We start from the raw sequence: 24,608 nt of genomic DNA, 5'->3' as shown, positions 1-24,608 counted from the left end.
GTGCTGGGAATCAAACTCAAGACCTTGCACTTGCCAGGCAGGCACTTTTGCCCCTGAGCTAGAATCCCCAGCCCAAGTGGTCTTAATTTTTTTTCAATTAGACAAATCCAGGTTGTTCATATTCTTTTTGGAAAAATGTGAACTAGACTTTATAAAAGATAGCTTTATAACTTTAAAGAGTCTGCATATAACTGACGAAATGAGTCGGACCAAAGAAAATTGTACTCTCAAGATAAGGATGGACAGGGTGCCGAGTATGCCCTTGAGATACTGTGAAATAAACACATGCACACTTTTCTCCACTACTCAGCACCCTTCAGTGGTGACTCCTGAGTAATAGCGCTGGATACCATGCACTATAACACTTTGTTAAAACTGGCCTTTAATGCACATGGTACCATTTTTTTTTGAGAATTGTTTCCACAGCATGAAAAACTTTCTATAGTATTAAATCCATATTTCCAGTGAAAAATTCAAAAGTCAAAGCAAATTCCCTTTTTACCTAAGGTCACTTCAGCTCTAGGAGAGGTGAAATCGAGGCTCTGATAATCAGGCATGATGTGTACAGTGTGCAGAGAGAGAACATGATCATCTATGTGAAAGGCGCAAGACTGTGTGGCGTGTTATACCAGGAACCAGGACTCGGAGATGCTGAGCAGACAAAGCCAATTAGGCTTCACAAGTGACCTTCATCTTGCTTGGTTTGCCAATATAAGCAAAAACTCTTCTCTGCTATTTCTTACAAATGACTATACAGTATTTGAAAAATGAATGTAACCTTAATTAATCAGAAGAAACTCATGAATTTATAGACCTGGGGACTTTTGAAAAGGACAGGCCAAATAAAGTAACTGTATACCTGTAATCAGTTAAAAGTTTCTTTACAGCTGGTGTTTGTACTACCAAAGCCTTGCCCCTGCGTTTCCTTGCTGGAGCTCCCAAGCCACATCTGGGCTGGAGCTATCCAATGTACATTTACTGAAATAAGCTCCCTAAATCTTTTACCATGCCACAATTTAAATTTCAAACACAGGGTTTACACTGCAAAGATCAGATCTATAGACATAAAATACAAAGTTAATGTAAAACAATTTTTGAATTGTGGAAAAACTAACATTATGTGATTTAAACAGTAAAAATAGTGCATTTAAGGGAAAAACTAGGATTTGGGAAGACCCCTTATTACGCAAATTGTAACCATAGCAACACCAAAAGTAACAACAAAACTAACAAAAATACAGCTAAAATTTAATGCTTTCCAGCTAATAGCCTAACATCGTTCAATCTCGACAACCTTACACTCAGGATTTAGTGTTAGTTCCTCCCTTCAGTATGTAGAACACAGAGGGACTGACCTCTACTAAAGTAAATTAGCAATAACATTAAAATCCAATGCAGATTTTTTCACTAATCTCTTTTTTAATGCAGAGAAGCCTTAATACAATCTTCTGTATATATAGATCAGTCATATATTTTTGTGTAGTGAAAAGTACAGAGTACTTAAGGGAACCCTTTCTATAGATTTTCTATCTTTCTGTGTGTGTGTGTCTGGTTTTGAGAAAGATCCTTCTAAAATTTGAGAAGGCTGCGTTGCTTCAAACCTTAGCACATAGGGGAAAAAATCAAAATGGCTTTCAAAGCTTTCCTGACAGCATTCTGCCTCTCATTCACTGCTAATCTAGGGATTTAGTACAAGGAAACACACGCTATGATAGAACAGATTTGAGATTCCATATAAGAGAATTTGATTCCATATAAGAGAATTTGAACAAAAAGCCAGAAGCCAGGCACTAAAAGCTGGAGTTGCCTGGATCTCCACGGAGCTTCCGTTAGTGACATCCATCAATATCGAAGCTAAAGCTTAAGACTTTCTGATGATTTTGACATAGAGGTAGAATAAATGCAGGTGGTTCACATGCTCTAACCAACCTCACATAAATTACTTTCCTTTCAATCACCTTCTCCATTCCCCTTGTAAAATCAACCAGATACACAAAAGAAAACACTCACTGATTCTTCTGCACTTTCATGATCATTTTACTGTGGGTATTCCCCAGTGTGCCTTTCTGGCTATGATTTTGATTCGTGAATGGCTGTGTCCTACACCCTGAGACTCATGGGCTCTCACATGCCCCTGCTTGGATGGGAAACTTGAAGTGTATTGTGCCTTGAAAAACCTCTCCTTTAAAAGCTTTTATATATATTTTCCTCTTTCAAAAAGAACTGTAAATATTTAACACTGAATTCTACAAGCTAATGTGAAAACATCTTTTTCGCCTATGTGGTTGAAAGAATATTCTTTAATGACTTTCCAAAATCCGCTTCTTATTTTGAGACTTCTCCAATCTTCTCATTCAAAAGCAATTGTTTAGAAGACCCCTAACTTGCTCCGGGACTCTGTGTATACCTTACTGTCATCTTTACCTTTTTCACCTTATTTAACCAGTGTATCTGCTTTACTTTTTCATGAACGGACCTTCCTAGCACTGCCCGTACAATACTGCTATGCAGAGTATGGGTGAACTGTCTTCTTGAGTGTATCTCCATCAATCTCCACAGGTTGGTGATCATTCGCTCAAATAAAAACCTAAATGTTCTGGGAATTAATACAAAGGATTCTAACAAACCATTCTGCAGCGGGCTACATGTTCATCATCAGGTTTCTTTAGGAAATTTAATAATATTTTCATTATCAAGTTTTTTATCTCACAGTTTTGAAGTGTTACAAAAGTAAACAGTAATAGGTTTAATTTAAAAATGTGTTTAGCAAATATTAGCTCTTATAAAGTTTATGGAATTATTCTAGCCTTCTTTTGGAAGCAAATTAGAATTTCATATAAATGTTTACTCCAAGACAAAGAGAAATACTGTCAGTCTTCATATTAACTTGTTACAAAGAATTTGTAGTGCTATGTTGAAACTTTTCTCTCCCTGCTGAGTCAAAATACCCAACACCTAAATGTAAGAGAGGAAAGGTTTATGTAGACCACAGCTTGTGGAGGTTTCATAAGCAGCTGGCTCCAAGGCAGGGTGGCAGATGGCAGAGGGGTAACAGTTTATGGCAGCAGAAGACAGCGAAAGCAACAACAGACCTTCACAGTGCCTTTCTGCTCCTTTTGTACTCTACCTAGGCTGCTGGGATGAGGGTGGTGCCACTCCAGTCAGTGAACTGATCCACCATCACGCACTCTTGATTCAGCCACCTCTGCAAAGCCTGCTGCCCCATGACTGCGTGAGACTTTGCGGGACATCTAGGCAGAAACCACCGTATGCTTATTTCTCAGTTGAGTCCTAGATTGTTGAATCCTATATTTTTAAAATTTATCTTAGATTAATAGTCAACTGGTAATATTTATACAAAAAAATTAATCTAATATTCTCATTATCATGTATATGGGTTCATATTGCTGTGTGTGTGTTTGTGTCTGTGTGCTCACATATTGGTGAACATTTCCATGAAACTAGTTACAGTTTCTTTATATTCACATCTGCTATAGTCAAGAGAGTCATACAGACGTTTTTCCTTCTGGATCGGCTCCTTCTAGCTCACTCTGTAGCCCAGACTGAGCCCTAACTCTCAGTGTTCCTCCTGCCTTAGCCTCTGGAATGCTGGGATTACAGGGTGGGCCGCCAAGCCCTGTCTGCTTGATTTTATTTTAAAAATTAAAAAAACTAACAAAACAACAATGAAGACAAAGTTAAAACAACACAAAAACAACAAAAACGATGTTTTGAGGTCCTGCCTCTTTTTAACACACTCAGTCTTAATTTTCTACTAGTCTACAACAGAAGACCAAGTTATGTGATAAAAACCCCAAGCATGTGACAAATGTATACCTGTGTTCCTGTTTATCCTTTGACTTATACAATGTCTTCCTGAAATGTAACTCTTACCTCATTCTGAAGGTCTCGGATCATTTTGGTCTTTCTTTCCACTTCAGTTTTTAAAAAATTAATCTGAAAATGAAGAGAATATTATGTAGATCCAGCTACATTTATTTCCAGGTCTTTTATATTTTTTATCATTTTAAATTATAATAGAATGACTAATTTCACAATCAATGAAAAAAACAAAGAATTAAAATTTTGTTAATTAAAACTTTCATTATTCAATTCTAACATATATTCACTATCATGTAAAATTATTTTTCCTTGAGTAACATACTATATCTTTTTAATTGAGAAATCATCCACATAGTGACTGTAAGTCTTTAACCTGGATACCCCCCAGGTTTTAAAAAAATGATTCTTTAAATAAAAAGAGAGTTATTTGGAGAGTGGGCCTACTGTAAATCATTTCCGAGTAATTTTGCCTTGTACCAGATTGAAAAGCAGTGGCATAGTGTTATTCCTCACCTCTCAAGCTTGGACTGTTAAATGTGTGTTACACCAAAGAAACCCTAATATTTTCTCTTGACTTTATTGTCAGGATCTATAACTTTAGGCCACTATTCCAAACTGTTTCCTGTAAACACAGAAGCTTTATCTGACCTTGGTATAACAAAGCAAACGCAGTCTAGTACAGTGGTTAGAATTTGCATAGGCTTTATATTCAGTATAGTCACCAAGGATTTGCTGTAATTAAAAAAAACCATGATATTGGGTGGAGCATTTAATTTGTATGTTTTTCAATTTTCCTGGAGTCATATATTTAGAAGAAATAAGAGAATGCAGGTGAAATTAATTTTCCCAGTATATTTGATTTGGTATATTAGAAACACCCCCCTTTGCACATAGTACGTACATTATTTTGTGCTATGTATTGAATCCAGGGCCTCATGAAGGCACACATGCTACTACTACGCTAAGCCTCCAGCCCATATAGATTGTTAATGACATAAATTTGCATTCTTTTTAAAATGTCTTTGAATTCAATGTGTGTATTACATTAATAGCATAAATCAGTTGGACTACTCATAATCCTGATGCTCAGCAGCTTGGCATAGGAAAGATTCCTTCACAGTAGAAAATGGCTTATAGTACAAGCTATCTCTCTGGACAGAATGAGACACTGGACCAGAAGTCAAGCTTAGGGAGAAGTGTGTAGGTCTCTTCGAAAATGCTTATCTCTGAAACATATCTAGCATGAGGAAATAATACACGGTAATGTATAAAATGTTCTATGAGTTCACCCCCGAGATTAAATGGATATAGCCGTTTTGTCCAACATTTTTCAGAACTTTTCATAAAAAAGTTTTCATTTTGCATACTACAGAATATTTGTCCATAGTGCAGTCCTGCACCTGACATCTTCAAGAGCTGCAGCATCCCCGGTACCACTTGACAACTGACACATGGGCTTGGCTTCCCAAAGCCAGTTAGAAGACTCCCAACACCTGCTAACACCTTTCCTTCTGTGGCTTGTGACCTTACCTTTCCTTCATATGATACTGAGAACCCAAACCAAGCAATCTGGGTGCTAATAGAAGAGTATATATGAATAGCTTGAGAACAATTTTGTCCAGTGCTCCAGTCATACTAATTTTCAAAGTAAATTTGAACTAAGAGAATATGAAAAACAATTCAAATTATTACCAGTACTTATTTCCCATTAGGTGGAGAGTTCTAGTTAGATGATCAAACAAAGAAAGTACCTGGAAGGATGTGATGCTATTTGAAATGACATACCTGTAGACTAACTACCTCCCAGCAAATAGATTTCACATCCATTTCTACCAAATCATTTTATTACCACTGGACAATTTTTGTAAGTTCCATGTTTGTTTTCAGTCATGAATTAGTGGATACCATTTTAATTGTATCAATAAATTGCTTTTGCAGAGGTAGTATTATTTTATTGAAATCATCACTCATTTGTATAATTTGGTCCAAGCTGGTCATAATTAACAAATGACCAAACTGAAAACATATTACAATGCCATCTGCAACTCCTTAAAAGTTAAACACAAATGTAATAACTTGAGAATGTGAACCCAGGATATATTCAGAATATTTTAAATGTATTAGCATTTTGAGGCTATTGGTTTAGAATTCCAGCGACTTTTAACATCCCTGGGGAAATAAGCATTTCTAGCAGATAGTCATGAAATAATTCTTAGACATTGAAAATACCATGTATTTAACTTTCAATAAAGAATGTAAGAACAGTAATTCCTTATTTGTATTGAGAATAAAATCATTAGGCAATTTTTACTTTCAAAGATTATGTCTTAGGATAAGGTAAGCCATAAAAATTAATAAAAGTAGTTAGCTGCACCCAATGATCATTAATATGTATAATTATTCTGGTTACTCCTGAGAACTCAGGCTTCCCACAGTCTGGTAGGGTTTTTCCTGAGGCGCACAAGCTTTAGAAATATGTCACTCTATTATATGCTTTAAAATGAAAATAGTTATTTCCTGTGTGTGGACACAGAATTAGATGAAGACAGATTCATGGATTTTACATTGTGCTTATTTGGGAAATTGTCTTTAGTCAGAGCTATATCTTCTTCTACATCAGTATAATTAATTTAAAAGGAAAAATTACCTTTCCAGCTCAGCATTTTACATTGGACTTAACCAAGTTCTGTGCTTATTTGCAACATCTTTTGCAAAAATTGTAGAATTTTTTTATTTTTATGGAAATAGAAAACGTAATTTGCTATTTAAAGAAGAGTAGCATAAAGCCATTTGCCATTTAATCTAAAATATCACAGTCCCAGCAGAAGGAAATCCAAAATTTGACAGAGAACAATTCCCGCTTTTTTTCTTTTCTTTTCTTTTCTTTTCTTTTCTTTTCTTTTCTTTTCTTTTCTTTTTTTCTTTTTCTTTTTCTTTTTTTTTTTTTGGTAAACGTTTGCAGTATTTAATGATTAGGTTCATCCTGAGGACTTAGTACATGTACATAACACATTTGCATTCCATATATTTATAAACTTCAATTAACATGACAGTCTTTCTAGCAGGGAAAATAAGCACTGAAAAATTTACAAAAACAAAAATGGTTAAATTACTTATGAACTGAATCTTAGTTAACTTAGACTCTCCACACAGGAAGGAAAATCACACATCATTGTATCTGAGGTTTAACCTGCATTTTCAAAGTGTAAATTACCAATAAGAAATTCCTGTTCTTCTAGATACTGTGTGTGTGTGTGTGTGTGTGTGTGTGTGTGTGTGTGTGTGTTGCGTATTTACAAATATACGTCATTCTCAATTCTTTTAAAAGTTGCTGTCATCTCCTTCCTGACTGAGAAGCAGGCTATGACTCATTCAATCCAAACATAAATCCACTTCTCCAAAGTGATCATTACGATTTCCTTCACATGTAAATGTTTGTACTCATTGATCATAATGTATAATTTGTTAATACACTCATGAAATTCTTCAGGGCTTTATATCTAAATTTCCTGATGAAATATATCTATGAATGTATTTGAACCTTTCACTACTCACTGATTCTGGAATCATAAATGTACACACATAAAACAAAAATAGTTTTTGTTTTGCTTTCTATTATCTATAAAAGACTTGCATATGGTAGGAGTTAATTTGTATTTGAAAAATAGATGAAAAATCACTATTAAAACAAACTCCACACAAGGAATGTAAACATTCTGTATCAAAACATGTACAAAAGAAAAAAAAAACAGGAAAAGGCATCAAGACGTGGGTCTAGGGGAAGGGAGGGAATGCAAAGTGGATGAACAAAGCAATTCAAATGTGTTATGCATGTGTACCCACACCAAAAAGAAATGGACGTATAACCTACTATAAATATGTACTATTAGTAATAAAAAAGCTCATGTTGAAGCTTGGAAGAAGGGAACATTTTTTGTACAATAAAATTGTAAACATCTTGGCCTAGTCAAATACTATATTTCATGTTTGAGAACATTTAGAATTTTATATTTAAAGTTTTGCATTTTCAAATTTTTAATGGACAATGAAGTTGCTCATTATACTCTTAATAATTTCAATTATGAATATGGTTGCTATCCCTTTTTTACTAAATATTTTATAAGTTGAGGCTTTCTATAATTTTTGGCAGATTCTTTTATGTTTAAATTTATCATCTTTTGAAAAAACTAAATACCAATGTTCAGGTCTTGTTTGCATGTTTGCTGTCTCTCTCTCTCTCTCTCTCTCTCTCTCTATCTCCTTCACTTGTTTTGTTTTGTTTGGCTTTGTTTTGGTGCTGGGGATGAAACTCATGGCCTCGCACATGCTACCCAAGTGTTCTAACTTTCAGATGCAGCCCGACTCCTGCCTCTGTGTTACGGCTCGTTATCTCTGTCTGACCTTCCTAAATCTCTCTTTGCTTTTTCTACTGAATTTGCTATTTTCTGTTTTAATCAACTTGTTAAGTTATATATTTTCTTCCACCTTTTCTGAAAGAAAATTATTTAACTCAATCAGTTCCCTACTGAATATGACCATGGCGTGTGTTATTTTCATTATTAATTGGTCCTAAGTATGTCTTAATGTCTGTTATTATTTCTTATTAATCTAATGGTTGTTTGAAAATGAGTTACATTTTTTCCATAGTTAAGAATTGTTTCACATTGTAAAATTATTAGTTTTGTTACAATACTAGTGAATTGATCATTTCATATTCTATCAATATTGTTCTATTAATATTCTTGAATATATCAAACCTTAGGTAGGTATTAGTACATATTGTATTTTTGTAACATTGTACATATAACATCCGTGTTTTCAATAAATATAGAAACTGTTGGAGATTGCTTAATACATGTGAAAGTATAAAACTCACAATTGTATTTTCCAAATATTAAGCATATGTGCTCATATATTTCTCATACTATTAACAGACTGATGATGAAGCTGCTTAGTTAGATGAAGACATACATAAATTTACTTTTCTTTCTTAAAATTTTGTTAGTAGATAAGCCCTTCCCTTTTTATATCACTGTTCCTTAAATTTCTGTAGCATATGAGCAGTGACTATTGTTACCAATTCACCTTATTACAAGGTGGTTTTGCAAATATATTTTTACGTTACTTTTAAATATGCAATATTTTCAATTTTTATGTTTACTATGCTTGTGTGTTTAATACTATTCTCTTAATATTAACTATTCTCTCTCTAATTTTTTATGAGGGGCAGAGGGGTATTAGGGATTAGACACATGACCTTCAGAGTCATCTCCACCCCCACCTTTTTGTGATTTCTTTGTTGTTTTGTTTTGTTTCAGATATGAACTTGTTAAGTCCTTAATTGCCCAGGCTTGGGTCAAATATGCACACCTCTTGTTTCAGTCTCCCAGACTGAAGGCCACCAGAGCTGGCCCTGTCTGCACGGTTGGTAGGCCAGCTTAGGGCATGCTCTTTGAACCTGGTTACTTGGAATTTTTTGGTGTCTACTATGAGCTATTGCTCTACTAACTTCTGATTTTGTCATTAGGTGAGAGAACAGAAAAGTACTTTTGCTAACATCTAACGTGGGGTGAGATAAATTTGGTATTACTACCTGTCACCTATGTCAAAATTTCAACTTCTAAGTGATTACAGATTCATTGCAGATTCTTCTTTTACATTTTATATTTCTAGTAAACAGATATAATATATCCCAAAATATAAACTACTTTTTACCCATACATACACACACACATATACATTTGCACGTACTTACCTAATTATATAAGTATATGCCGATGAATGATTTTTAAATTATTCAAAGTTGATAGGAAAAAAATAGAATTACTAGTGTGCAGTTAAGACAATGCAAGTCACAGATAAAAGCTTAATTAGCAGTTATTTATGTTATGAAAGTGAAACAGCACTGTCATGGTTATTGATGAAGTCTTATATCTGATTCCCATAAAGTCAGCACCTGTAACTCTGGAAATCTAAGTTTAATCTCAGATCATTTGATAACGTCTTTTAAGAACAGCTTTTGGAAATCCATGACATAGAACCCAGGAATTGCTTAAAAATGTGACTTTGCATAGCAATGTCAGGAGAGTTGAGAAATCAAAAAAGTCTAGATAATGAACAGTAGATATCATTTTAATCTTTTTCAGATATTCATCTTATCCTTGAGAACACTTACTATGATATTAATGGATAGTAGAGTATTAAAATGTTTATAAATAAAAAAGATGATGATGATGACATATAATTTTGAGAAATAAAGTGATACACACATATGCACTCAGCTAACAAGTATGAGATAAGAAGTTAAAATGACCAGAGAAAAGCAGAGAAATATCACCTTTGTACCTACTTTCCTCTAACATCAGGTAGACTTTTAGGAAAATTGCTTATGTTGCTTCAGTGAGATTCAACTTCCTCAAATGGACAACTGAGGAAAATTGCCAAATTTAAAGAACTTGATCAAATTCACACAGTACATTTTCTACTACGAATTTCAATGCAGAATCTCTTATTCTGAAACGCTTGAAGGTTGTGCTCCTGTAGGGAGTTTCCAGTTCAGTAGAATACTTGAGAGGGGCAGAAACCCTGAAATCTCACTACGGAAGCCTCAGTATTCACTGCAAGCACGCTGAGAAGGCAGAGGTAGCTCAGCTTGTCCTGCCCTCTTCTTCTTCCTGAGTATTCCGTGCCTGCGATAATTTTCACTATCTGGTGTTAATATTTTTGATTTCTGCTCTTCAAAAGTTGAAACTCTCTTCCTTTTTGCATCTTAGTTTACATAACACACTGGAATGCACATGAGTTTGTGCTTTATTCCTCTGCCTACAGCAACATGAATAGAAGCTGGAAATTTTCCTTCTCTGAATTATTATTTTTCAGTAAAGAAACAATCAGACAACATATCCAGCTATGAAGATCTGAGAAAACAATACACAGAGCACTTCTATTCCACTCTTACTACCGGCATTGTCACATATTAAATCGGGATCCAATAAAACCCAATTGAATGCGATTAGTGAAGATCTGCACATTGATTTTCATGGTAGCTGCACTAATTTACATTCCTACCAAAAGTGGAATGATGTTCCTTTTTCTCCATGTCGTGGTGACTGAAAGACATACAATAATTTCAAAGAAGCAAAGTGATGATTTCCCAGGCCCGAAGCAAAGGGGCAAACAGAAACACACTTACAGTTGCCTGGTGTTTCTCTGCTCTCTCGGATGTCTCTTTAAGTTGATTTTGCAAGGACTCCTGGAGAGACTTCATTTCTTCTCTAGTTTAGTACAAAACAAACAGCAAAGGGGAGATGTAATATCATGCTATTATGCTCTTTGTACATTGCTATCTACCAACATTTAGGAAATAGATAACTAGAGTTTTATCAAGCAATGGTTATGCAAACAAGATATAGCTAAATACTCTGTACTGAAAGGCCCTGTCTCCCAGGCAAATACTAAAAGCAAGCTGTACTTAAAGGAAATTGTTCTGCTCTTATGTTTTGTAAGAATCCCACTGCTTGAATCATCTGTAAGCTACATAAGGTGCTAAATCAAATCAATTTATTAATTTGGGCTGCAAAGCTAATTTCACTGACAGCATGTCAGGGTATGGACATGCTGGTTAGGAAAGTCACAATAGGCTAGAAGATAGGATAAAAATACCGTTCCCTTCGGGTGCTCCTAATTGATTAATTCTATCGCACTGTGCTCTAGACAACCTTCCCACGGCCTGAGCATTTCCATAATAACAAGGAGAAAAGAGACTTATTTATGACTTGAAGGCCACCTCATTTAATGGGCATAATAAAGGCGACATTACTACTCGTATATACACATTGTGGCTTATTCTCACTAGTATGAGTATATGAACTTCGGCTCCGTTTTTGAAAATGGAAATATTTTCCTGCATTTTCCAGTCTCTTAAGGATGTAAAATTTACTACTTTAAGACTGACAACATTATCTGCCTGTGCTTTATTTTATCACCAAAGCTATCACTTGCAAATGGCTAAATATTAAAGTTTAGCGCATGTATACATACGTGCATGAGCAAATCCTGGCTAGAGACACTCCCGCAAATCAGCAAGAACAAATCAGAAATCTGTTCTGGTCTTACCAGTGCCCAAACCAGTTAACTCATTTAACATTCTTAATCAAATGACAGGAAACTAGTCCTGATTATTTTGGTCAGTGACACACCTTTCCAGACTCAGTTTGTTCATCTGTAAAATGAATATAACAATGGAACTAACAGGCAGTCTTGTGGTTTGGTTTGCAGGACATTGTGTAAACAAAATCCTTGCTTAATGCCAAGCAAAAAGTCACGCAACAAATGTTAGACCATGGTGCAGGCCACCAAGTACCACATAAACACAAGCAACTCTACTGTGCAAGGAAATGAATGGTGCCCCAGATTTCCTACTCTAGGACTTCTCATGCAGCATCTGAAATGTCAAGAATGTGAGGGAGCCTTAAAGCTGGTAGGAATCAACTAGAACTTTGACAAAGCAAATCATAGTCAGCATGAGTGATAACATAATTACACTCAGTTTGATTCCTGTATGAATTATGTTATACTTATGACGCACTTACTGTTTTGGTGTAAAGTGGGTGTTAAGTTGCAACAGCCACTCTGTCTCAAATCAATGAATCAAACTCATTTCATATGCAGACATTTAGGTCTGGAATTCCTCTATTATTTCTGACTTTTACACAAAGAGCATCCATGGCATAACACAGTATGCTGCACAATAAAGCTCTATATATCTTGTAGTCTTATCATACGAAGGTCATTATTATAAGCCTCTCATCAAAATAGGACCACACATTACAGACAGAAAACTGATGAATAGAGAGGAAGTGGAATTGTACAAAAGTTAGTTTGCTGCCTCTACTGAGACAGAAAGAGGAAGGGAAATAGGAAGGAAAGAAGGCAGGGAGGGGGAAGAGAAGGATTGATGTGATTTTTAAACTAAATACTCAAATCTTTAACAAGTGAAATGCAATTAAAGTGTTTCCAGCTAAAAATGTTATAGTAATAATTTAAATTTAAGATTTTGGAATTAATTAATTTGTAATAGTTTGTATTACACCAAGACCTTCACATCGTCCTACTTTCCTATCCCATTTTTCTAATTCTTAATTTTAAAGCTGGATCTTATTAAATTGCCCAGACTCTTATCAAGTTTCTGACCTTCCTGTCTCAGCCTCCCAGATTATTGATATTAAAGGTATATATCATCATTCTGGGCTCATTTTTGTTTTAAATAATATATATGAAACATTAAACAAATAGTTGTTATAAAATATATCCATTATTAAAAAGAGCCCTCATACTGACATTTACAGGTAATGATAAAATGGAAGATAAAAAATGAGACCTATGAACAAAAACTAGAGTAGTGTATCATTCTGCACATGGTACTGCAGTGAACCTTGTCAGGGATAATGGAAACGTGCATCTTCTATTGTCTAATTCTCTCAGCTTTTTTTACTGCCTTCTTTACACATTTCTTCAGGTGCTCACTGCTCTCAGGCTTTGTGTAGACCAAAATTTCCTCTCCCACAGATGTAGTTGGTGCCCCACGGGAGATGATAACAGACTTGCTTCTACAGGACTTTGCAACTCTTAATCCTGACATATGAACTTAAAGATGGTAAGAGACATCTAAAAGGCTAGGAAAGCTCACTTCCAGTGCATCTGCATGGGACACGGAGTTGTGACCTAGGTGTTTATGTCTGGCTCGTCACCCATTCCTCTCAGGCACTGTTTCCTGACTGTCACGCCCTTCCATGAGGGTGTTTTTCCTTTGGAGCCAGCTATCCATGACTGAACTCTCTGAAACTGTGATCCAAATAAACCTCTCCCTCTTTAACTTGTGGTGTCAGGTAGTTTGGTTCCACCAACAATAAAGCTGATTAATACAGAAAATCTGTAGCAGAAAAATGGAGTCCTTGTTCTGACTACCCCTAACCATTTGGTACAGAATCCTTTGCAACTGGTTTGTGGAAGGAGCTTGGGAACGGTGTGAGATGTGGGCTAGAGATAACTGGTGAGAGATTCTGGTATGAGTTGAGAAGACTGCTGTCATGCTTTCTATCTAAATATCTCCAAGCTTCGCATGTGCTCACCGACAGGGGTTCTGAAAGGTGATTGAGTCATGGAGCCACTATAGCCAAATGTGATACTCAGGTGAAGCTTGGTGGGCAGAGGTAGATGGCTGAGGGCCTGACCTGGGAGGGTGCATCTCTCTCCTTGGTCCCTCTGTTTGCTCTGCTTCTCCACTGCTGTGATGTGAGTTTTCCTCCACCCAAACCTTTCCACTGCAGTTTCTATATTTGAGCTTACCAAAGAAGGACAGAAATATCTAAAAATGGGAGACAAAATAAACATTTCTTCTTTTAAGTTTTGACAGTCCAATATTTGTCCCAGTGATGAAAAAGTAAAAGAATGAGAATGCTGAAAGAACAGCACTCAATAATGGCCCCGATCCAAAGGATTCACTCAGAAACAAGGACTACGTTGGCAGATGGACCACAGGGCATTTGTGTTAAACTCTGGCAGGAAATATTTCCACATTTTCTCCATGTCTTGAGACTTTGTAGGAGATTTATATTAATTGATTTGGCTGAGAAACTAATAAGGGAGTCCAAATTTCAGGCTGTGGTGCTGGTCCTATTGGCTGCTTTTAGACAGAATTATAGTGAGAATTATGAGCAAAACCCAGAGCAGAAAATTTTGAAAAACTTAAAATTGGCGCCAAACAAGCTATGTATTAAGCTGTGGTAAACTGATGAGTTCAGTGTCATTAAAGAGAAATGACGCACTTTAAAGTGAGAAAAGGAGACTAGTCCCTTGATGGCATCTAAAAATCCAGCAAGAAACTACCCATTGTAAGTGAAAAATTGTAAATATTTGAATTGAGAATAGAGCACCTGAGACATCTGCTTGAGAAGGACGTTGTATAAAACTGATTCCCCAGTATATGTTTTACTATGTTCAGCCATCTAGGCACTCAGAGGTTGCTGCGACCAAGGTCCAAGGGGGTCTGCCTATTGATAAGGCTGGGGGCAGAACTTGATATCCCCCAAGGCATACTGATTTTATGAACATGCAAAATACAAGACTTTGGGGTGTGGAAGGCATCTATCAAGATTTCAAACAAAAATCTTGGAGGTCAGTCAAGGAGTCCTTAAAAGGGAGAACCTGAAACTATGGGCATGAACAGGAAGCTGAATTAGAGTCCCTGGCAGGTGGAAGTCCCTGGAGCCTGGAATATCTTTAAGGAAAGCTGTGCACTATGAGTACAGACAACCTAAAAGAAAGACTCTGAGGTCTACAAACAGCAAGACGTTAGGGGTGGGGGCTCCTCAGCCCTGTGGATGTCACATCTCACCATTATGTGCCCAGGATGTTAGACATGAATATGATCTAATACTGCCCTGTGTGTTTTCACTCTTGCTTTGATCAAATTGTTTCGTATTCCTCTATTACTCTCTTTTGGAATGGACATGTTAACCCTGTCTATTTCATTTTGAGATTAAATGATTTGCCCATTTGAATATTACTGAAATTTATGGCTATGAGTTTGCTTTGAGTCTCAATGGAACCTTTGACTTGCACTTTTGAGAAATATGGGAATTGTTGAGACCTTGGGAAGAGATTATTTGCACTTTGGTTGCACATAGGATAGTTATATCATATTAGGCAGAATTAGTTGTTATTATCTTTATTTATTAAATTTGGATATGTCTAAGTGTGAAGTTGAGTAGAGGTGGATTGTGACCATTTATTATGTTATGTTGACTGGATGAAGAGAAACATCAGAGATGAATGAAACACAGTTCTTTGTGTGTGTATGTGTGTGTGGCTCTTGAAGGTGAGACTTCAGGTACTATGTTTCTTCCCTAGCACCTTTCTTTCTTAGGCTGTTCTGATACCTTGTTTCTCAGCCACTACTAACTAAGCAGTATTGCTATGCCAGGTCTTTCTGTCATAATGTTGCTGTCTTGTAGCCAGCCAACCATGGACTGAACTCTCTGAAACCATGAGGGAAAAGAATCTCTCCTTCTTTATACTGTAGCGCCAGGTAGTTTGGTCCCAGAGAAGAGAGCTGACTAATGTACCTTCATACCATCCAGTGGAATTTGATTGAATTAAAGCCCTAAAGATTTGATAAGTCCAGTGATAACAAGAGACATCGTCCAAATATTTATGTTTTAGCATAGAAATTCATGGTATTCAAATGTTAATGGAAGCCATTTCATACTTCTCTCCCAAATTATAAATGTAAAAATATATTCACATAAATTATTCTATGGGGGAGTGTCACAAATAATTATGAACTTTAATTTGAATACCTTCAGGGTTGGAGAATTTGACATTATCCTCATCATTTTTTTAGTTTTCTAGAAGTCCACTGTGAATTCTTTTAGTTTACTTAATTTAAAATTGTCTTCCAGTAATAAGCCCCTAAATAATGTAAAGAATAAAAATTTCTATGGCTTGTTTTTTTCAGATATGGGTTGCAGTGGACAAAGTGATTCTTAAGAGCTAGATGTAGAGCTAACATCTTTTTAAGCATATTGTACTCTTTCAGATTAGGTAGGCCTCTAAATGTCCAAATAATTAATACTTTTGATACCCAGTGGTGAGTTCAACTCATCTTTGTACTAAAATATTCTTTTGCTGTTTATCAATACAAGAAAATTTGGAAATAAAATACTCATTGCCCTTCAAAGTCAGGTAACTATGACTTTATAATTCATTTGTAAGTAAATAACAAAAAGTAACACATGAGATGCTATATAATTTTGAGAAGTTATTTATTGTTGGAATTGATTGAGTTTTCTGGTTGATCTTAATTCTGTGCACAGGAAAGTGTGCATTTTAAACATGCTTTCTAATTTTAGATAAAATTTTGAAATTGCAGAATAGCTTTTACGTGTTGTCCTTTCACTAAAGACTTATTTCTTTATCTGGTATCTCACACATGATACCAAGATGTAGACAGGCAAAAAAATTCTCATGAAAACTCATCATATATTTCCTGATTCCTCTGGATGCTTTCATGCTATAAAACAAGATGTATATACTTTAAGGAAACCTCAGCAAACTCAGTGAGCAGATTTCCTTATGCCTATCATGCATCACCCAGTCTCCTCACTCATGTCCCTCCCATGAAGAAGACAGGCTACATTGTTTTTCTTTCATTCACTGGGCTTCACTGTTGAGGTCTCCTTGTCCTTATCAGTAAACTATTTTTCCTCACTCTGTCTGTATCTCTTTATTTCACTCAAAGCATTCATAGACAAGTTCTCTAATTAGATCATCTACCAAGATACCTAAAATGAGTTCCTTGTTGCTCATCACTAAAGTCTACTCTGGAACAGCTGTTTTTATCTTTGGTCCCAGTCTGCAGAGAGCTTTATGGCCAAATCTGCCCCAAATAGCTAACTGTGTCTTCTTCAGCCAACACAGTCTTCTTACTGGTGCTGCATATGCATTGTACACATGACATTTCTACTCGTTTTTATTAATTTTTCTTGTCTAAAGTGAAATACTATGCAAAAGTAGTTATGCTTCATGTCTCTTGATGTCTTCTGAGCAGTTATATCTTCCTTCCCTTATATTTTTTTCAAGGAACAGTATTTTTTAACTATGTTACACAAAAGATTGTTCAAGCTCATTCTACATGATTGAAAATTCACATACTTTGAGCAACATCTCCCCCACCCTTTTCTTTAACCATGCCAGTTGTGGAAATGACAATTACATACTCCACTCTGATGAGCTCAACTTTTTAGAGTTCCACACAGGACAATGAGATCAAGCAAGAATTTATTTTCAGTCATTGGCTTATTTCCTGTAACATAATATCCTATAGGCCCATCGATGTTGTCATGTCTTAATATTTCCTCCATCTTACAAGTGAGTTAAAAGCCAATATTTGAGGGGCTGGGGATTTAGCTCAGTGGCAAAAGTGCCTGCCTGGCAAGCTCAAGGTCGTGGGTTCGGTTCCCGGTACCGGAGAAAAAAAAAAAAAAAAAAAAAAAAAAAGCCAATATTTGTATTCAAAATGATGTTCCTTATTCTCCATCCTGAACTCTATTAGCTACAAATATTTGGATGATACTGAGAATAGGGTTTTAAAAAGTGGTATATTTCAAGCTTAGAAAATCCTTTAAAGTAAAGTTCTTTTGGAAACATGCTCAGATCAATAATTTATTCAAACTCTGTTTAATCTTGAATTGTGAAGAAAATTTCATGTTCAGAAAATAATAAACATGCTGCTACAAATAACTAAGAGTTAATTCTTGATACTAGATTTTGTACTTTAAGAGATGTCATTGGCACATGGTAAATGAATGTCAATGATAGGTTTCAGGTTCAGAGGGCCAGGTCAGTGGACGAGACAGAAGCTGATGAAAGCTATTAATAATTGACTCCACAGGGCAATTTGTGATCAATTTTTCACAGTTTGCTGCTTTGTGGTCCGTGAGCCAATGTAGAAAGATGCAGTTACTGAGTACCAGAGCGGCTCAAATCCAAATTAACCTGAGTCTCAGACACTCATTTAAATACTTAGTTAAAATATTCAATGTATAAAATGACAATTAATATCTACTTTTACAAGGCACTTTGAAAGTTGAAATTGGAGAAAATATTTCAAAGTATTGTAAGTGAGCTTCTAGCAAATATTAGCTCATTTCTAGATTGAAATACCTTTTTAACAATTTTGTTCTGAAAGACAGTTTTAAAATCCTTCAGCAGTAAAATGTATAAATTAACACTGTTAATTTTAATAATTCTAGTTGCATTCTTAGTAGGGTTACCACCTTCTGTAACACCCCACCATTCATTAGTGATCAAATTTTGACACTCTTCAACATGGTCCACTGAGGAATTGGCATCAGGTCTGTGTGCTGATGAGCACACGTATGGCGGGGAAGTCCCTCTTAGAAGAAACTTAGTAGGTGGAAACATTCCTGATCATTAACATTCCAACTGTGATCTACAGCAAGGAATAGCAACATCATCACTACCTAGGAGCTTGTTAGATATGCAGTACCCTAAGCCCAAACCCCATCTACTGCATGAGAATTTGCATCCAAACAATATGCCTAAGTGTATCATGTATATAATCCAGTGTAACCAGTTAAATGAACGCATGCATTTAGAATGGACAAATATTAGTTAAATTAAGGTCATACTTGGATGCAGTTGCAAAAGAAAATGAGGAGAAAGAAGACAAAAGTGGACAGAAAGAATGGTCCTACCTTTGTTTTTGGCCCAATTCCAGAAGCTTCTGAACATCAGTTTGGGCTGACTGCTCATCATTCTTTAAAGACTGATAAGAAAAGCAGACAAAGGTTGTTTTATTTGGTTGAAAAAGTGAGGCTCCCTTTATTTTGGGCTGCACAGTGCAAGGCACGACTGTCAGCACATGTGATCTGAAACAAGCATATAAACGCAACCATGCTGGAGCTCATGAAGCAAGGATACACGCAGGAACTCCGTTCACCGGGTCCCTGGGCTTCCTGCAGAGTGAAAGAGGTTACGCTCCGGCTCAGCTTTTAGAAGTTTGATGGAGAAGAAAATGCCCTCCAAATATCTAGGTCTCTTTTTAAGTGACTGTAAAATACATCTTGCCCACTTCCTTTGAACCTTTACTGTGCTTTCTGCAGGCACGTCAAACTAGCTCGGGTACAGTTTCAACAAATGCAGAGGCACACAGAAAACCTCTCAGTGTAAATCAAGAAATAACACAATTAAGATCAAAGCCATCCAAAAGGCACATATCTATCTGCTCTCCTCTGTTTCTTACTCCTGAGTAATGCATTAGGGTGCGTGGAATAGGGCTGTGTAAAATGGTGACTGGTCTCTATAAATAGGGTGTGAAGAAAAATGTGTAACATCTGAGTCATGAATGCTTTTATACTCTAGAAAATTCTGGACTCAGAAGCTATTAATTAAAGCAGAAATCCCTCATGAGGTTTTTCTTATGAGAATCTGTCATATTAAACGTTCCCTAATAACTTTCTTATTTATATACAATAAACTGTATAAGAGAGTAACCTGTCATCTTGACACTAAAAGTTTCAAGGGAGAGGCAATCATCAAGTTTATGGAGCAGCAGAGACAGGTAGGGGAATGACAGTAGCAAAAAGCAAATGCTGTCTTTACAAAATATTTATTTAACAAACATCCACTATGAATTATGCAAAGACCTACACAAAGGCATAATGATACCTTCAGAAATATCTAAATCACCTGCTGAAAAGAGGCAATTTCAATACAGTATAATAAGTATCATTATATTTATGTGGCCAGGTGAACTTCACACGAAAAAGCTCTGCCCTTCAATGGCTGTCTGAGGTTTCATTAGGAAGAAGCTGAATCCCAGTACTCTTTTTACTTGGGAGCAGTAGCTTCCCCCGAAACATTAAGAAGGCAGAATTATGAGGTGCATGGGAAGGTCATTATTGGTGGTATTTAGAGATCAAAGTGTACCATGGTCAAATGACTCTGGGCAGTTTTCCACCTCATATTAATAAAAAATAGAGATGTACATTATGAAGGGCCTGGAGACATTGCATAGTTCAATTCAAGAATACAATAGATGTGTAAAAACCCTGGTGAAATGAGAAATAAAAATGGGTTTATTCACTAATTGACATTTTTATAATCTAGGCATTGTGAAAGATCAGCGGTTAAAAATTTAGGAAATCGCGCTGAAGAAATTTCACATTAAAAAATGAGGACATAGGCTGGGATGGAACTCAGTGACAGATCATGAGCTTGGCATAGCTGAGGCCCTGGATTCAATCCCCAGCACCAGAAAAATAAACAGTCTTTAGATGAATAAGTGCAAAGCATATATATCCAGATTTGGGCTAGCAAGGCATATTCAATTGATGGAGAAATGGGTAATAATTCTCTAAAAATTGTCTTTGTTCCATTAAGAACATCAAAGTTATCCAGCTTTGATCATACCAAGCATATGATGTTATGCTTTCCTATATTTTCATCCTATTTAGGTTGTAAAGGTGGAAAAGACTTTCAAATATGAACTTCCAAAGCTTCTATCTTCTTGAAAGAAAAAAATGTACAATGGGCTAAATAGTTATTTACTATGCATTTGAAACCTGATATCACCACTTTTTGTAAGTAAGACGTTAGGCACCTTGGGTATCCTCTTGGAGACTTGTTTTCACATTTTATAATGAAATGTTTAATTATGTGAAATGTTTGCTAAGAAAATTTAATAAGATAAAACATGAAAAATCATCTGTGTAGTGGCTGGCACAAAACAAACAAAAATATTTTAAAAGCTCAATTATAATCAAGCGTAAGATTGTTTTACATTTTCAAAAATGTATTCTATAGCAAGATGCGTTGACATATGCTTCTGATGCAAAGACCAAGCTTCTTCTAACCCTGGAAACGATGACCACGCTTGGACGTCTCCCCCTATACTTGCAGCAGTCTCAAGGGGCCTTTTGTTCTACACTTCTGAGAACACATGAAGCCTCAAATGTTCTTCTCAGTTTTACTCACGTAGTGAATTTGCACGTAATAAAGTGTGTCTCAGACACTGGCTTCCTACAAAACTCTAAATCAGTTCTCACCCCTTTTTATTCTGATCATCGTTTGCTTAATGACGTGCACCCTTTGTCTGCGTCCTAATGGGGTGTGGGTGATCTTTTCTTATGTTCCTTATCTCCATCTTGGCTATATTTAACAGGACTTCCAGAAGCAGAGCTTCAGCATTAGGCTCGAGTATCGACTCTGGGCCTGAACTAGCTCTGTGCTCTTAGTTTTTTAAACCTTCATACAGCTCTGTTTCCTCACCGCTGCAATGACATGCCTTCTTGATAAAATTAAATACAAATGTGAGGAAGAGCACCCAGTAGCGGGCTTCGACACACTTCACCAAGCCTTGGTGACTGCTGGTTACATCAGCCCAAAAGGAACAGCAAGCTGTGGAGAGTGTGGACGATGGTAGCCGAGCTCGGTTCAGGGACACGGGTCAGCTCATCACCAAATAGAGCGGGTTATGGGACCACACCGCCTGCATTCAAATTCTGCCTTCCTCTTTGACTTTCAAAAGTAACTCATTTGCTCTAAGTAGGACAGTTTATGGCAAGGAAAATCACAAAAGTAATACCAACTTCGTGGATATGAGGACTACATTGTGTGATGCACACAAAGCTTTTCATCTATCACAGGAATTGTGATTAATACATGCAGTCTTTGAAATTAAAGATTAAAACATCATCAGATATTGAGGGATTTTCATTGTCTGAAATAGATTTTCTTTTTAGTTTTCAATTTCACTGAGGGAGTACATTCTCACAGGTGACAGTTCCCTTCCTGAGACATTTGCCCATTTCGGTAATGAGATTTATTTTTAAAAATCTTCAGAACTATTCTACAGAGAATTTAAAACTCTCTCCTAGATATTACTCCTCCTATATTCATTTCAATAGTGGTCTAATTACTTTTCATCATTTTATAATATGAAAAGCACAGGGGTCAAATTGATCTTAGAAGCTGTAAGGAATTGATGGTTTTGCAAGCAAATAATTTCCACCTTTCTGTACTGGGAAATCTGAGCTCCCAAGGCCTGCGTTTCAAATGCCATTTCATTTCAAAGCTCATGTAATAACAAGCAATAACTACCATGGTCAAGCCCAGAAATATATTAAAAACTATTTAAAAATGCAGACAAATCTAGGGGGGCTAAGCAAGTGCCTTTGCTGTGGAGGTAATTAGTTCTCATCTCACCTGAAGGTTAACTTTGATTCCATCCAGCTCCCTGGATGTCTTTGTCAGCTGACGAAGGATGGTGCTTCGCTCCTTAAAGACTTCTTTCAGCTGTTTCTCTAGATCTTCATAGTCCTGTCTAACACAGAAAGAGAGGGCGTGAGGGTCTTCCAAAGGCCTGCACTCTCCCGAGGTCGTAGTCAGGGAGCCTCCCACTTCTAGTAAAATCTACATGGAGGCTTCATGACTAGGATGTGCTCTTGTTTTTCTAATATTAAAAGAGAAAATCAGAACAAAACAAAGACTTGTCATTTTTATGAGAACTATCCAAGCTCCAGAGAGATTTCAGGACAACATCGCAAAGCTTCTATGCATATAGCATACTTTGCCAGGTATTTTTTGGAAAATAGATATTTTTGTAATAATGGACCTTGTGAGCTTGTTTGGAGGTTCTAGCAGGGGAGCTCAGCTACCCATATGTGCTTGACCAAGGAATGGTCCTCCTCTATTGGGGGTGGTCGTCCTCTTCTACGTCAAGAGGGACACACGTGGAGCATTGAGAGAGGAAGGGGACACCTGCCTAGCCAGCCAGGTCAGCCGAATCAACCTTGACAATGAACGGGGTGACAGATGTCGCAGCCAGATCTCCCTCACATCCTATAATATTGTACTTTTTTCCTCAAGTTTTTAAAATACTATGGCAGGAAAAATGATTTGAAACAATGTACCTCAGATACATGGACAGGTTATGATTTTAGGGGAACAAACTGCAGGGTAGCCCCAAAATAAAAAGGAAGGGGTTTGTTTATTCCTTGGTTCCCAGAGAAGCAAAAACACTGAGAAAGCATCCCCAGTGGACATGAGGAGGAATCCCTACTAGTATGAAAAGGGTAAGAGGAAAACCAAAATCTCTATGAAAATCACTCAAGAAATACAGTAATTACAAGGAATTCTGAGGAAAATGATTAAACTAGGACTCTCAGGTCCTATTTATGGAGAGAACAAGCAACGTGTGTGTGTGTGTGTGTGTGTGTGTGTGTGTGTGTGTGTGTGTGTATTTAATGGCTCACTAGATGAAAAAGCAGACAATTTCCAATGCACTTAAAGCAGCAATTGATAGTGGAAGATGACCATGGTGAGTTAAAACACAGAGAAGGGTGTTAATTCAGGGAGGATTTGCTAGAAAATTTAGTATAAAATATGTAAGATGAATTTTTAAAGATAAATACAAATTAGCCATATATAGGGGAAAGCATTTGTAAATACTAAGGGAAATAAGCTGGTTGATTTGTTTTCTAGAGGTGAATCCGACAGTCTGGAGCCTTAACTGGGAAGTGAAGGATTTGCTGCAGAAATGAGGGCGTGGAAACGTAGGGAGGTGAGTTAAATGATGTGCAGGAGATTGGGAAAAGCTTTGAGAATGAGAGGATGAATGGGAAGGTTTTAAGCAGGGGTTATTACAGCCAGAGTTACCTCCTGGAGAGATTCATGTATCTGAAGTGTGAAGAGTGAATTGGATCAGGAAAACTGGAAAGAAAGGGTAAGAAGAAGATTGCAATATTCATAGCAAAAGATCACAGTGGTCTAACGCCATCAGAAGCAGTAGGAATAGGAAAACTTTGCATAATTTTCACAAAACATCCAAAAATAAATCAATAGGATACCTGTTTTCTTAAAAATTATTTTGTCTAAACATGTTATGGAGAAAGAGTGGGAGGGACCTGGTTGCTAACAACATCATCTTCTGGCCTAGGCCGCTGTTGGACAATACTGAGAGGGAAGTCAGACGAAGAAACTCCACTACAGGAAGAAAGTGCTTTTAGTGAAATACGGGTTGACATGTTTGACGGTAAACATGGAAGAAAATGGAAAAAACTCAAAGCTTCAGTTTCTTTATCTGTAAAATGTAACACTGACTTCATCCAAATGCAGCATCAACTTCACCCTTTTTGAATTGAATGCAGTAATATGTAAAGCTTTCAACTTGTAGTAAATAA

The 24,608-nt window shown here is 36.4% G+C and overlaps 1 protein-coding gene across 1 annotated transcript in view; it reads right to left on the bottom strand.

The window, feature by feature from the left end:
• Nucleotides 1-24,608, bottom strand: part of Luzp2 (leucine zipper protein 2) — a gene marked incomplete in the record, with an annotated part of 425,545 nt that overhangs the window by 205,181 nt on the left and 195,756 nt on the right. The window contains 4 exon segments of the mRNA XM_005401738.2: nucleotides 3,895-3,957; nucleotides 11,036-11,117; nucleotides 19,122-19,192; nucleotides 22,633-22,750. Coding sequence (XP_005401795.1) covers nucleotides 3,895-3,957; nucleotides 11,036-11,117; nucleotides 19,122-19,192; nucleotides 22,633-22,750 — 334 coding nt within the window.

The sequence above is a fragment of the Chinchilla lanigera genome, unplaced genomic scaffold (assembly GCF_000276665.1).
Source record: "Chinchilla lanigera isolate Chin_1 unplaced genomic scaffold, ChiLan1.0 scaffold00075, whole genome shotgun sequence".
NCBI classification, from domain to species: domain Eukaryota; kingdom Metazoa; phylum Chordata; class Mammalia; order Rodentia; family Chinchillidae; genus Chinchilla; species Chinchilla lanigera.
The sequence above is the reverse complement of the archived record's forward strand: the minus strand, read 5'-3'. Positions and strand labels throughout refer to the sequence as shown.